This window comes from Trachurus japonicus, chromosome 24, assembly GCF_045865225.1.
Source record: "Trachurus japonicus isolate A0001 chromosome 24, Traja_1.0".
NCBI classification, from domain to species: Eukaryota; Metazoa; Chordata; class Actinopteri; order Carangiformes; family Carangidae; genus Trachurus; species Trachurus japonicus.
In genome coordinates, this window is record NC_140930.1 from 4,603,275 (window position 1) to 4,616,282 (window position 13,008).

The 13,008-nt window shown below is 41.5% G+C and overlaps 1 protein-coding gene across 1 annotated transcript; it reads right to left on the reverse strand.

Moving 5' to 3' along the window:
- Positions 1-8,928: 8,928 nt before the first annotated feature.
- LOC146961185 (5-hydroxytryptamine receptor 1B-like) lies at positions 8,929-12,324 on the reverse strand. The gene is made up of 2 exons (XM_085770330.1): positions 11,713-12,324; positions 8,929-9,556 (listed from the first exon to the last, which is right to left on the reverse strand). Exons 1-2 carry the CDS (start codon positions 12,322-12,324, stop codon positions 8,948-8,950), a joined length of 1,221 nt encoding a protein of 406 aa, XP_085626456.1. The 3' UTR covers positions 8,929-8,947.
- Positions 12,325-13,008: the final 684 nt, after the last annotated feature.

The window sequence follows — 13,008 nt, forward strand, 5'->3', positions numbered from 1 at the left end:
TTGACGTTTCTTCTCCTTCTTCTCCTTCTTCTCCTCCTAGCCGCTCCTCCTCCTCCCGTTGTGAACATGATGGGATGTTGGAGTCAGATTCTTTACGTTCCTGTTGAATTATTCAATGCGACAGAGTTTTTCACCGGCAGCTCATCACTGAACTCTTCATGCAACATTCAGGCTGTTTGCCGCGCCGAGCTAACGCTAACGCTAACTGATGTTCAGGAGGGTTAGAGGAGCACACACACACACACACACACACACACACACACACACCTCCTGTCTTCACCTGCTATGTGTGAATTAGTTTTTCTTGTTGTTGTTTTCTTTGCTTCGACCTTCTGTCTGATAGATTTCTTTTGTGGTTGTTTTTTTTTATTTCTTTCACGTTGCCATCACACATTTAACTCATCACGTAGTTTCCTCACTTCACTTTTATCAAATTATTAGCTACTCAAGAACTTTTTCCTCCTTGTTTGTCTTCGACCTTTTAAAAACAAACTGCAGATGATGAGATGATTAATCTGTCAGAAGACTTTTAGAGTCAATTTAGAGACAAAACTGTTTTGATAAAAGGTTTTTTTTGGTGTTTTTTTTGCAGCAACAGATGATGATTACATGCTGCTTTCAAGGCCGAAAACATCAGAGAACAAAAGCTGAAATATCCGATCCCATCGAGAGGTTGAAAATCTGCTGCTGCTGCTGCCGACGCTGAGCGAACGAGTGAAGGAGGGAGGGAGGCTGTTTTTAAAGGGATAGTTCAACATTTTGGCAAATTGGCCCATTGCCATAATCCCTATAGTCATAGCAGTAGGTTCGTTACCTTTTTAATTGTCGGTGCAAGCTGTTTTTAGAATGGCGGAGCAGAGCCGTGAGCTGCTCAGAACTACGCTACGGAGGCTCATGGGATTTCTTGGTTTCCCTCATCAAACTCATCAAATAAACAATCCAACAACTCCACAACGCTCTGGTGGACAAGTTGTGACCTGCACATTCACCACGCTATGAGATAATAACACAACGTTACCAGACAGAGTTGTTTTAGAGGGAATTGCAGAGACTGCTTGATGAAAAACTGCCCCTGAAGGCAACGCGCATCAGCGGTTTTGCATGAATTTCCCTCTAAAACAACTCTGTCTGGTAACGTTGTGTTATTATCTCATAGCGTGGTGAATGTGCAGGTCACAACTTGTCCACCAGAGCGTTGTGGAGTTGTTGGATTGTGTATTTGATGAGTTTAATGAGGGAAACCAAGAAATCCCATGAGCCTCCGTAGCGTAGCTCTGAGAAGCTCACGGCTCTGCTCCGCCGTTCTAAAAATAGCTTGCACCAACAATTAAAGATAACAAACCTACTGCTACAGTATGACTATAGGGATTATGGCAATGGGACAATTTGCCAAAATGTTGAACTATCCCTTTAAACGAGAAGAGGTTTTTTTTCTGACATTTCCACCATGACACAAATCTCATCTACACGTGGAAACGCGAGCAGCTTCACCCTGTTCCTGCAGAGCAACCTGGAAAATTATGGAAATGTTCTCAAACGTGGCCTTTTGTTTGGACGACAGTGACTCATCTCGTTTTTTTAGATAATAACCTGACCCCCCTCACCCCCCCCTTCTCCTCCATTGGTTTCAGAAACAAACAGGTGGAGCGACGTGACATCGCCTCCCTCCTCTCCGCTTTCATCTCCATCCCAGTCAATTTGTTTGTTTGGTTTCAGCAGCGTGACAGGTTTTCCAGAGGAGGCTGCGTTGCCATGGTTCAGCCGAGCATCACATCACAAACCATGGAGATAGAGATAATCAGGGCGCCGCGACGACAGCCGCCGCATCTATTTCAAGGGGGGAGATGGAAATATTAATTTCTGACCAAAGCGGAGAGAATGACACGCAGTCGAGGCTCGCTTCTCTTTTCCTTTTGTGCCAACGTGAACAGTAAAGGCCTGAAGCTGCATGACTCAAAGGCTCTGGTGGAAAATGAACATTTCTAGTGTTTGTGAATGTTTTGGTGCAAGACAGGAGGTGTTATTGTCCTAAATTATTCACTATTTACCCCTGTTTTAGTAATATCTGATGGAAACTGGAAATTAATTAACTTTTTTCCTAAAAATGAAATTATATTTGTGCAGTTTTTTTTTTTTTTTTACAAATCCATGTGTTCAGTGTGAGAACGCACTAAGAGACAGGGTGATTGATGGTTTTGGTATTTTCATGGAATGAATGTGAAAGAGGTGAAGTCCGCTCATTATTCACAGCTGCTGGAGTGGAATGAAACTTCTTTTTTTAATATATATATATATATATATATTAGTCTTTTTAAACCATAACATTGTCTGCTCAGCTCCGTTATGTTGAGGTGGAGGAAGAGTCCTAACACTCGTTCCTCAGGTCATCGACTGTCCACTAGATTTTATTGGAGGGTTTGAAATATCCTGCTAACATCCATCCATCCATCCATCCATCCATCCATCCATCCATCCATCCATCCATCCATCCATCCATCCATCCATCCATCCATCCAAGCTGTCAAAGCTCCTGACTGCTTTCCTCAACTATCACATTTACTCAAACCACTGACAGGTCATTGGAGTAGGAGCTTCTCCCAGCATGCACTGGGTCAGGATATACACCTCCTGTTATTTCTTTCTTTCTTTTCCCAGTATGAGTGTTTGAGCTGTGTTTGCATCATGTGGAAATTTGATAATCGTGGAGCACATTGTGCAACATCAATTTCCGTGCAAATGGACAATAAAAATTGATCGTATCTTATCTTATCCCCTCCAGCCATCGCCATACTACAATGATATACAGTAAAAGAAAAATCTGTAACCCTTCAATTTACAGACTGTTAATTATGTGATAATGTCAAGAAATAGCCAAGAAGTAACGGTCAATTTCATAGTATAATGTCATGTTTTTCATAAAGGTAAAAGATTACACATGCTTTTCATGCTTCTCAACCAAGTTCTTGCAATTGACCGTTATTTCTGGGCTATTTCTATGCAATCAATCGTTATTTCTTGGCTATATTTCTCAACATTACTATGAAATTGACCGTTATTTCTAGGCTATTTCTTGACATTATCATGTTACTAGCGGCTTGTAAATTAAAGGGTTACCGAAAAATCTTCATCCTTCATTATGACACCATGTTTTGTCGTATTGACTGTCAATCAAACTGTTTTAAATTCTTCTTCTTCAAAGATCAGTTGATTATTGTTGTTTTTTTAAACTCATTGTGATGCCGTTGTGATGTGTTCAGGTGGTCCGTCCTTCCTCAGCAACAACTTGAGGAAACTTCTTCAGGAAACTTATTGGTATTTGGTAGTCAAAGGTCAAAGACCAAAGGTCATTTTCTCTTTGGTTCACACTTAACACATTAATAGGCTCATTATGACACAATTTAACTCAAATGTATGTATGTATAAACTGAAGTGATGAGATTTTATACCCACAAGGTCAAAGGTTAACTCCGCTGGGACACCATAATGTTCTGCAGTTGGCAACTCTAGTTTCTTATTGTGACTGATTTAAACACTTAAGATCACACAAACGGTCCCAAATGCTGAAAAATAAAGGCTGCAATAAATAATCCACAGACACATATTGAAGAAGCCCTCATTATACTGTATGTATTCTGAGCTGTGCACATCAGTGAACAGTATAATCCCCCTCATGGTGAAGAATGCATAGATTCAGATACTCAGCAGAAAAATCCACGTGGGAAGATTTTCATTACACATTCATAATTTACATTTTCATAGTTGGATTTTTTTTTTCTTTTTTTCTTTTTTTTTTTTTTTACAGCTGATTAATGAAGTTACAAAGCGTTAACGCTGTCACACGGCACATCATCCATCAGCTCACATCTGTGAAATGTTTTATCACCACCGAGCGAATTACCCACAGCAGATTCATTCTGACAGCGATAAAACAAATCAGTTTAGTTTATCCTCTCTAGTCCCAGTGGTTTACAGAGCCGTGTGAAAGCAGACGTTTCATTAGAAAAACAAAAAAACATGTGGGCAAACTATCATAACCTCATGATGCCATAGACCTTTTTATTGATAGTTTTTTTTTTTTCAGTTTTCACAACAGCAGCATTGTTTTTTGTTTTTGTTTTTTTTGTCTTTTTTTTGTGTGTGTGCTCCAAGTGGGTTGGATTTCATCCTCATCCAAAGCAGAGCAGTTACACATGTGCAGCGCCAATGTGTGCAGAAGCGTTGTACAGCAGAAAGAAGCTAACCTGGATGAAATGCAACTTCCATTGGGTCGATAGAGCCACCAGATGAGTTTCACACCGAGCTGATCAATACTGTACACAAAGATCGAGGCTATTCACCACAGAGCTGGAGTGGAGCATGACGGCCGCAGTTGTTGTTCGGCTCAAACACTCAACATGGCCGCCAAAAAAAAGCCGCTCATTTACATGACGAGATGGGAACCAGAAGCTCTGGTAGCATTTTTTTTAAAAACATTTCATGGAAGTATTATCGAAGGAATAATTTGTTGTTTTTTTGCTTTCTTGCTGAGATTTAGATGAAAACATCAACACCACCCTCACCTCTACAAACTTAAAGCTAGCCAAATACGTTTTTTTAGCTAGCTAGCTATCTGTTTAAAAACAAAATACCACAACCTGACGAATCATGTTTATTTATTCCATTCACAAACTAAAATGTAATAACAAACCTCCAGTAAACCACTGGTTTAGGCTACATTTTGACATTTCAGTTTGTGCACAGATTAAACGAGACAAGAGATCCTTAAATGTGTCATTTTACTGCCACCAAGACTCTCAATCAAAACAACAGATGAGCTGAGCTAACGGTAACGCTAATGGCTACTCAGTATCTCTGTAAACTGACCAAAATCCTTGTTCTGTATCAAATATATAATTTTAAATAACCAAGATGTAAAAATGTGTTAGAAAAAGTTTGATTTTAAACTGGATAAAATATAAATTTTGATCTGGCAGGTTATCTCAATGCTAACACATGCATAAGGGGATAGTTAACTAATGGCACCACTGACGGGCGAGCAAATCACACTCCTTGATATTGATTTGATTTGAATTTTTAGAAACATTTGGGATAATGTAACTCAACTAAATATAGCCTATAGATTTTGTTGTTTAAGACATTTTAGAGCAGAAATTTGCATATTAGCATCAGATATGTTAGCAGGTTTAGGCCTACTTTAGTGCCTCATGAATTAATCTGTTTCCAGATGTTAGTAACATCGTATTCCTGCTACAGCTTCTACTAGAGTAACATCCCTGAATCACCAACCAGGCTGTTGACATTGTCCATGAAGGGTCCAACAATGCGATAGCGCTAACTGCTAACTCACTGACATACAGTAAGAGTGGCGTCCATGGTCGTGTCCAACTCTCAGCAAGAGAACAGATCCTTGTGCATTTTGTCAGGATTATTCCTTTAAACATTTAGTATAAAACAGGGTTCCTTCACACTCTGAAGGCCACACAGTTATCACCCAACATGTTCAGGGCTGTAGCTCCAACTTTTAGAAGACCTAATGTTAAATTTCCCCAAAATCGACCCTGTTGTCCTTCTGATTACCATTTCCCAAGCTCCCAACATCAAAATAAACCAGTTTAAGCTGCTCAATTTCACTTTTTTCTTCACTTTTATAACATTAATGTCATTTTTTATGCTCAAAATCATAACTAAAAAGCCTCAAATAGACGTCTTCATTGATTTTGGTGGAATTCGTAAGAACGTGACCTCAGGAGCCCTCAACCATGGAGCTACAGCCCTGGACCTGTGTGGTAGCTGATGATTTCCACTTCCACCTCCAGCATTTTGTTGTTGTTGTTGCTGTTTTTGTCCTATCTTTTCTTTTTTTTTGCCTCACAAGCCGCTGGCGAACGTCTCTATCAGGCCCGAGAGACGTTTCTTCTGAGGCCTCAGCAGCTGCAGCTACAGCAGCCTGACATTTAACATGTGGAGGATGGAGGACGATTGTGATCTGAAAACCGTGACATTTTGGAGCATTTTCTATATATTTATCATCTTCCACAACTTTTTTTTTCCAAAGCGGTGGTACAGTAGATTCACAAAATGTCAAATTCCAACAGACGACTGAAGGAAGGAACCCAGTTTTATCAGTGCCGGTCTGGATTTGGAGATGGTTCTGAATTTGTGTGGTCGGTTACATCAAAGCTAATATTAACAATTAAGAAAGCAGATAGGTAAGACTACTGGCTCTTCTGTCACCACTCAGAGTTGATCATTTCTCATTATTGTTTTTTTTTTTTTTTTTTTACAGTTACAGTATGATTCCCATTCCACTCAGCAAAATCCAGACTGTGCTTTTAGCAAATGAAGGTAAAAACCACACTGATGCATACAGATTCATACATTTACACTCATGTCAGAGCCTTTTTGTTTAAAGTGAACGTCAGCAACAGCAAGAAAGAGAAAAATAAAAAACACACAAACGCCGGCCACGAGAAGAAACCAAACTTTGATCTTTTTCTCAAACTGAAATCATGCTCTTTTTTTTTTGTTTTGTTTTATGTTTTTGTTTTAGTTTATCTCCATCTGGGCCAGGCACGTCTGAGGAACTTAACTAAACTTGTAGTAGGCACCAGTATTTCCCCTTATTGAGTCAGGAAAATGAAACACAAATCTTATTTTTTGCCCCTGGGGCTCACGGTAGCTTAGTCCTAAGCTGTTTGTGCTTACACGCCAACTGATGTTGACTGTCAAACTCATATGGCAAAAAGTGAGTCTGTAGGCTACAGTCCACTGCAGCACGTACAGGAGGAGGAGGAGGAGGAAGGTGGGTGAGGTGGGGGTGGTCTGGGAGCTATGGGTCTCTCTCCGAGTCATTTTTATTATAATAATAAACTGTACCAGCTGCAAACCAACCAGTCAGAGCTTCCACATCCCAGCATCCTCTGCTGCGGCTGCACGTCCGTCCGTCCGTCCGGTCCATCCGTCCTCTGCAGCTCGGACGTTTCTCAACAGAAAAAATTCCACCGGTCAGGATGATGATGACGGCCATTAATTTCCCAGATAACACAATGCAGACTGGATGGATGGCAGGTCGATACGCCTCCACACACTCACACACACACACACACACACACACTCACACACACACACACTCAGAGTGCACCACCCATCTGGTGGAAGCTCAATCTGTAGCCACATTATCATAAACAATCTGGGTGCGTGGAGCCTCGGGGAGTGACACATTTTGTGGGTTTGATTCAATTTCTGGCATTATACAGATGACTGGAGAGTAGGGATGTCACAATTATACTTGTTTTCACAATTAATCGTGGTATTAAACGCCACAATTAATTACCGGTAATCGTAAAGATTCCTAAATACCGTCACTTTCCAAAAATGATGTCAGATGTGCACCAAAGTAAAAGTAAATGCACATGCAGATACTGGTCCATTAACCTAACGTATCTTTGAATTGGTGGGAATTTAAATGTTAACGTGTCATTTGTAATAAAAATGATTGAAATAAACGTAAACATTTGGTACAGATGACAATTAATGACGTTAATATTTCAAACACTTCCCCTGGGAGATCAATAATTGGTCCTATATTAACAGATACTTAAAATATTTTGTGTAGGCTAAATGATGAGTAATGTAATTATATTTTGACTAGGCCTATATTTGATTTTACACATTCATAGTGTTGTGAAATTAATTAATGCATAATAATCGTGGTAATCGTAATACTGTGATTATTTCTCTGACAATAATCGTACCAAGAAAATCTATAATCGTGACATCCCATAGCAGCCACATTATCATAAACAATCTGGGTGTGTGGTGGTGATGTGGACTGGAGCCTCGGGGAGTGACACATTTTGTGGGTTTGATTCAATTTCTGGCATTATACAGATGACTGGAGAGGAGGGGGAGGGGTGATGGGTGTGGGTGGGGTTAAAGGGATACGCCAACATTTTTTTTTACGTGTCTTGCCTCACTCACGAGTCCATGACCAGCAGATAGACACCATCCTTTCGACTGTACGTGCAGTAACAAGGGAGATAGAGCCGTATCGCACGTAATTAGCTTAGCTCAAACGCTGGAAGTGTATAGGTAGTGTTAGCCTGCCTCCTACCCGAGCCGAAATCAGCAGTCAGAAGCTGATTTCATTTTAGCTCTAAACTCTGTAAATATATCACTTTATCCACATTTCAAACATTTTTAGGTGAGAAAGTAGCCGTTTAGATCAGCAGTGTGTCGTTAATTTGTCTAAATACCAGCTGTTTACAATTTTGTTCGGATGAATTCAGTGCTACTCAAGCTAGCCGTTGTGACCAACGCACTTCCGGTTACTTTCACAAAATAAAACACCCGTTGCCCTTTACATACAGAAAACCATGACGATAGAATTTGTGCTTTTACTTTGAAATAGGAAGCTAACCTACCCTCGATGTAGCTAGCTCGAACCAAAATAAACCGTCTTTGCTTGAACCCTCCGTTTTGACCGATCTCGTCCCGTTACCGGCATTTGACCGCTCAAGATGCCTTACCGGAGAGTTTTGTCAGCTCTGAGACGAAGATCGGCCCGCCGGTTTCCGTTTAGAGTTGCTGAAGAGTTTCTCTGATGACTTTAGGTGGAGGCAGGCTAACACTACCCATACACTTCCAGCATTTCAGCTAAGCTAATTAGTGACTTTAGGTGGAGGCAGGCTAACACTACCCATACACTTCCAGCATTTCAGCTAAGCTAATTAGCGACTTTAGGTGGAGGCAGGCTAACAATATACACTTCCAGCGTTTGAGTTTTAAGCTAATTACGGGCGATACGGCTCTATCTCCCTCGTTACTGCACGCACAGTCGAAAGGATGGTGTCTATCTGCTGGTCATGGACTCGGGAGAGAGGCAAGACACGTAAAAAAAAAAAAATGTTGGCGTATCCCTTCAATATGGCTGGTAATCATCATTCATTCATGCCCTGCAGCATCTAAACCGTATTAGTTTGTGGAAAGCCTGCTTGAAGTCCTCATTGGACATGGTGTAGATGATGGGGTTGATTAAGGAGTTGAGGTAACCCAGCCAGGTGAAAATGTCAAATAACTCCGGGTGGAAGCAGGACTCGCACACAGGCACTAAGAGAGTGTAAATGAAAAACGGGAGCCAGCAGACGATGTAGGCTCCCAGGATTATTCCCAAAGTTTTGGTGGCCTTCTTCTCCCTGGCGGCGGAGATGCGCTTCTTCTCCAGCAGCGCGTCGGACACAGTGACTTTGACTTGGCTCACGTTCACGTTGGCGGACGAGGTAGTGTCGCAGGAGGAGCTGTCGTTGGTCCCGTAGTTCAGGGAGGTGGTGGACGCCACCGAGCCGGGCGAGTTGGTGATCAGGTGCGCCGAGGTGAGCCTCTTCCCCGGCTTGTTGTGCGACTGCTTCAGGATGCGCTTGCGGGCCTCCACGTAAATCCTCCCGTAGAGCGCGATGAGCAGCAGCGTGGGGATGTAGAACGCGCCGAAGGTGGAGTAGATGGTGTAGAAAATGTGGTCGGTGTTCACGTTGCAGCTCTTCACCTCCTCCGCCTTCACCTAATAATAATAATAATAATGATTAATTCAACTTATATAGCGCTTTTCAAGAACCCAAAGACGCTTACAGAGAAACAAGAAGGGTAGTGACTTGTTCAGACCCCTTAATGCCACCTAGTGGTTGACTGTAAAATTGCAACTGCAGTCTGGACCCGCACTATGGTTTTTAGACAAGGCAAAATCCAAATAAAACGCTTGTTTGTGAAGCTTGGAACACTTTTAAACTTTTTTTTAATAGCCTATAATGAAATAAAATGCTTTTAAATGTTCTATTGCACGGGGTTACTATTGGTTTTGTTGCTAATGGATACAGTATATGACAGATAGACAATATGGATGGCAGTAGGAACGTGAGGATCGAACGTGAATCACATTGTTCGTTCAGTGTCATAAAAGTTTTTGTCGAAAATGTATCTGACAGTGTGGGCCAACGTTTCCGCAAAAGTAGCCTATGACATTTTATATTTTATGAACACTTTGGCCCACACACATAGCTTCCAAAAAGATCAATATCCTATATATGACTGTATTTGACGTAGTAAACATATTATAGTCAAACGGTCGTTACACTGTCAGATACATTTTCAACAAAAACTTTTATGACATTAAACGAACAATGTGATTCACGTTCGATAGTCATGTTCCTACTGCCATCCATATTGTCCATGTTTCGTATACATTATCTGTATCCATTAGCATACAAAACAGGTGGCGCTGTAGCAAAAAACCAAGGGGTCTGAATGTGCAGGTCTCTGGGTCTGCAGACACGTGCTTCTCTGGGAGTGTGGGAGAGTGATAGAGTTCTATTACATCACATCACTGTTAAGTTGTGCAGTGTAGGCTAATGATAACATATTATAAGTCATAATAAGACCAAAAAGACAAAGAAAATGGAAATAAAACTAATATTTGTGATACCTGAACAGTGTTATATTAACATATATACAGTCAGTGACCCAAATGTGTTTTCTCATGGATATTATATATATATATATATATATATATATATATATATATATATATATTTTTTTTTTTTTTAATTGAAGTTTCAGTAAAACAATTTAAGTTTTTCTTACGTTATCTTTTTCTAAATTGGCAATAATAATATCCATGACATATATATATATATATATATTTATTTATTTTTTTTTTTTTTGTGAGAAGGTCCAATAAAGGGTCCAATTTCAATCTCATGGTTCAGGTTTGGACAGGGGAGGTTGTAGGCTTGTGAGAAGTGTTTTCTCATGGATATTATTGCCAATTTTGAAAAAGATAACGTTAGAAAAGCTTACATTTTTTTTACTGAAACTTCAATAGGAATAGTTACTGCATTGATGTTAAGTAAAACTACTTAATATTTCATAACCTATTTTATAGTAGAACCATGTTGAAAATGTGTGTATCAAATTAGATACAGCAGGTCCAATTTCAAAATTTTAGAATTTTCTGACAATTATTTCATGGTTCAGGCTTTAGGAGCCAAATCGTGTGCTAAAGTGCCCTCTTCAGTGGCGAGGACGCCTTATATGTGCCCTTTTTTTTTTTTTTCCTTTTCGCCCCTGCTCTTCAAAAAGTCTGTGCACGCCACTGCAGGAGGAGAGTATGGAGCGATACGGAGTGAGGTGATGAGGGATAGGGGAGGTTGAGGCTTGTGAGAAGAGGTACAGTAGGTTTTCAGACGGGATTTGAATAGGTGCACCTCATGTTTATGACCTGATTGTGGAAGAAAGAAACAAATAATAAATGATATTCATCAATAATAACTTAGTGTACAAACAAATTAAACAGCATATGAAAAATCACTTATTTTCAGTGTATAATTTTTTTTTTTTTTTTTTTTGCTGTTCAATCTGTTAAAAAAATGGAAAAGCGAGAAGTGTCAACCCTAGGGGAAAAGGGGTGAGGTGATGAGGGATAGGGGAGGTTGAGGCTTGTGAGCTTCATTTGTTATTTTATTTTGATAAGATACATTTAATTTGACTACTTATTTATTTTAATGGTGAGGTTCTCGATAAGCCCTCCAAGGGTTTCTAACCTCTCCAGCACTGATTCATTGTAGTTCATCATATATCATCTCTGTATATTTTCTTTCTTTTATGTGATATAGGCTAAACTCTTTGTAATGTTTTATCAAAGTGCGAGTCAGAGTCGCGAACCTGGCGCCAGAAGAAGGGCGGCAGCGAGATGGAGATGGCGATCACCCAGGCGGTGGCGATCATCCCGGCGGCGCGCGCCGGCGTGCGCTTCTTGGAGTACTCCACCGCGTCCGTGATGGCCCAGTAGCGGTCCAGCGCGATTACGCACAGGTGCAGGATGGACGCGGTGCAGCACGTTATATCCGAGGAGAGCCAGATGTCGCACACCACCTGGCCCAGCGTCCAGGTCTGGCTCACGGTGTACAGCGCGCTGATGGGCATCACCAGGATCGAGACCAGCAGGTCCGTGACCGCCAGCGACGCGATCAGGAAGTTGGCCGGCGTGTGCAGCTTCCGCGACTGGTAAATGGTGGCGATGACGAACGCGTTGGACAGCGTGGTGGCGAAAGTGAGGAGGGCTAAGGTCAGACCCAGACCCGCTTGGAGCGCCAGGTTAGAGTCCTTCTCCTCTCCCCCCGCCCCCGCTGCCGCCGCCGCCGCCGCCGCTGCTGCTTTGGACGTGAAGTTGGCAGCATGGGAGTCGTTGCTGCTGCTGTTGGCGGAGATGTTCAGCAGCTCTCCGTAGGAGTAGATGACGGCCGGCGTCGGTTTGAGCTGAGCGGCATTCTCCATCGAGCCTCGTCAGACCCAGACCCAGATCCAGATCCCCGTGGCATTGAGCTGCTGGAAGAAAGATGGAGAGATCATCATCATCATCATCATCATCATCATCATCTCTCTGAGACCGGCCAGGCTCTCCGCGGCGTCTGGCGGCTCCATGCCGGACTCAGACTCAGACGACAGGTGTTTCCACGAAGACGCTTTTCTGCCTCCTCTTCTTCATCTTTTTATTCACTTCTCCTTTATTTTTTCTTTTCTTTTCCTGTTGGATCAACTTAAATATCCTCCAGGACTCGGTGCGTAAAGCAGCTGTTCCTCATCCACAGATCTCAGTCTGTGGTGTCACAATCATCATCATCCAACGAAATAAAATCGTTTAAATATGATCAATATGAGAGAAAAAAATAGAAGTAAAAATCTACATCAGCAGCAGGTTATTAATCCGCCTCGTGTCTCCTCACAAGTTCAGAGCTGCTCAGGTCTGACTGCTGCTTTTATACTGCTCTCTCTCTCTCTCTCTCTCTCTCTCTCTCTCTCTCTCTCTGTCCCTCCCATACTCTCTCTCCCTCTCTCTCTCATATGTTAAAGGACTCTATTTGTATTTTTTTTCAACGCTTTTCCACTGAAGCTCTCCATTTAAGACCACACCCATACTGGATTTAATTCAGACCAATACTTTCATTGATTATTGATTCT